Here is a 375-nt window from a genome sequence, read left to right as displayed (position 1 = left end):
GCCGCGGTGCTGGCGGCGCCGGAGGGCGGCTCTGCCGTGATGCCGGCGGGCAACGCGGCGGCTTGTCCTCCGCCACCTGGTTCCTCGGGTCCCGGTTCGTGGAGCCGCTCCTTGGACCGAGCCTTAGAAGAAGCGGCGGCCAGCGGTACCCTCAGTTTAAGCGGCAGGAAGCTCCGTGACTACCCGCGGGCCAGCGCCGCCAACCACGACCTCAGCGACACCACCCAGGCCGGTGAGGGACGCGGGGTTGAGGCGGGGGGGGGGCGAGACGGCGGGGAAGAGGGGTAGGGGAAACGCTTTGCCCTCCCCTCACAAGCGCCTCAGGGCCGGGGGCAGACGGTGTGGCGGGGGCTGGGGGCTCCCCCTCAGAGAGGG

At 73.1% G+C, this 375-nt stretch overlaps 1 protein-coding gene across 6 annotated transcripts in view; it reads left to right on the top strand.

Moving 5' to 3' along the window:
• Positions 1-375, top strand: part of LRCH3 (leucine-rich repeats and calponin homology (CH) domain containing 3) — a 74,086-nt gene that overhangs the window by 17 nt on the left and 73,694 nt on the right. For all 6 annotated transcript variants that reach the window (XR_774711.1, XM_010573041.1, XM_010573038.1 and 3 more), the window contains exon 1: positions 1-232. This exon is cut by the window's left edge and continues 17 nt beyond it. Coding sequence is in view for 5 of the 6 variants with exons in the window: in XM_010573041.1 (XP_010571343.1) it covers positions 40-232 (193 nt within the window). In the remaining variant the exon portion in view is untranslated. The remainder of the gene's footprint in view (positions 233-375) is intronic.

This window comes from Haliaeetus leucocephalus, unplaced genomic scaffold (genome assembly GCF_000737465.1).
Source record: "Haliaeetus leucocephalus isolate CR32 unplaced genomic scaffold, Haliaeetus_leucocephalus-4.0 Scaffold362, whole genome shotgun sequence".
Classification (NCBI taxonomy): Eukaryota; Metazoa; Chordata; class Aves; order Accipitriformes; family Accipitridae; genus Haliaeetus; species Haliaeetus leucocephalus.
Note: the sequence above shows the minus strand (reverse complement) of the source record. Positions and strands in the feature narration are given on the sequence as shown.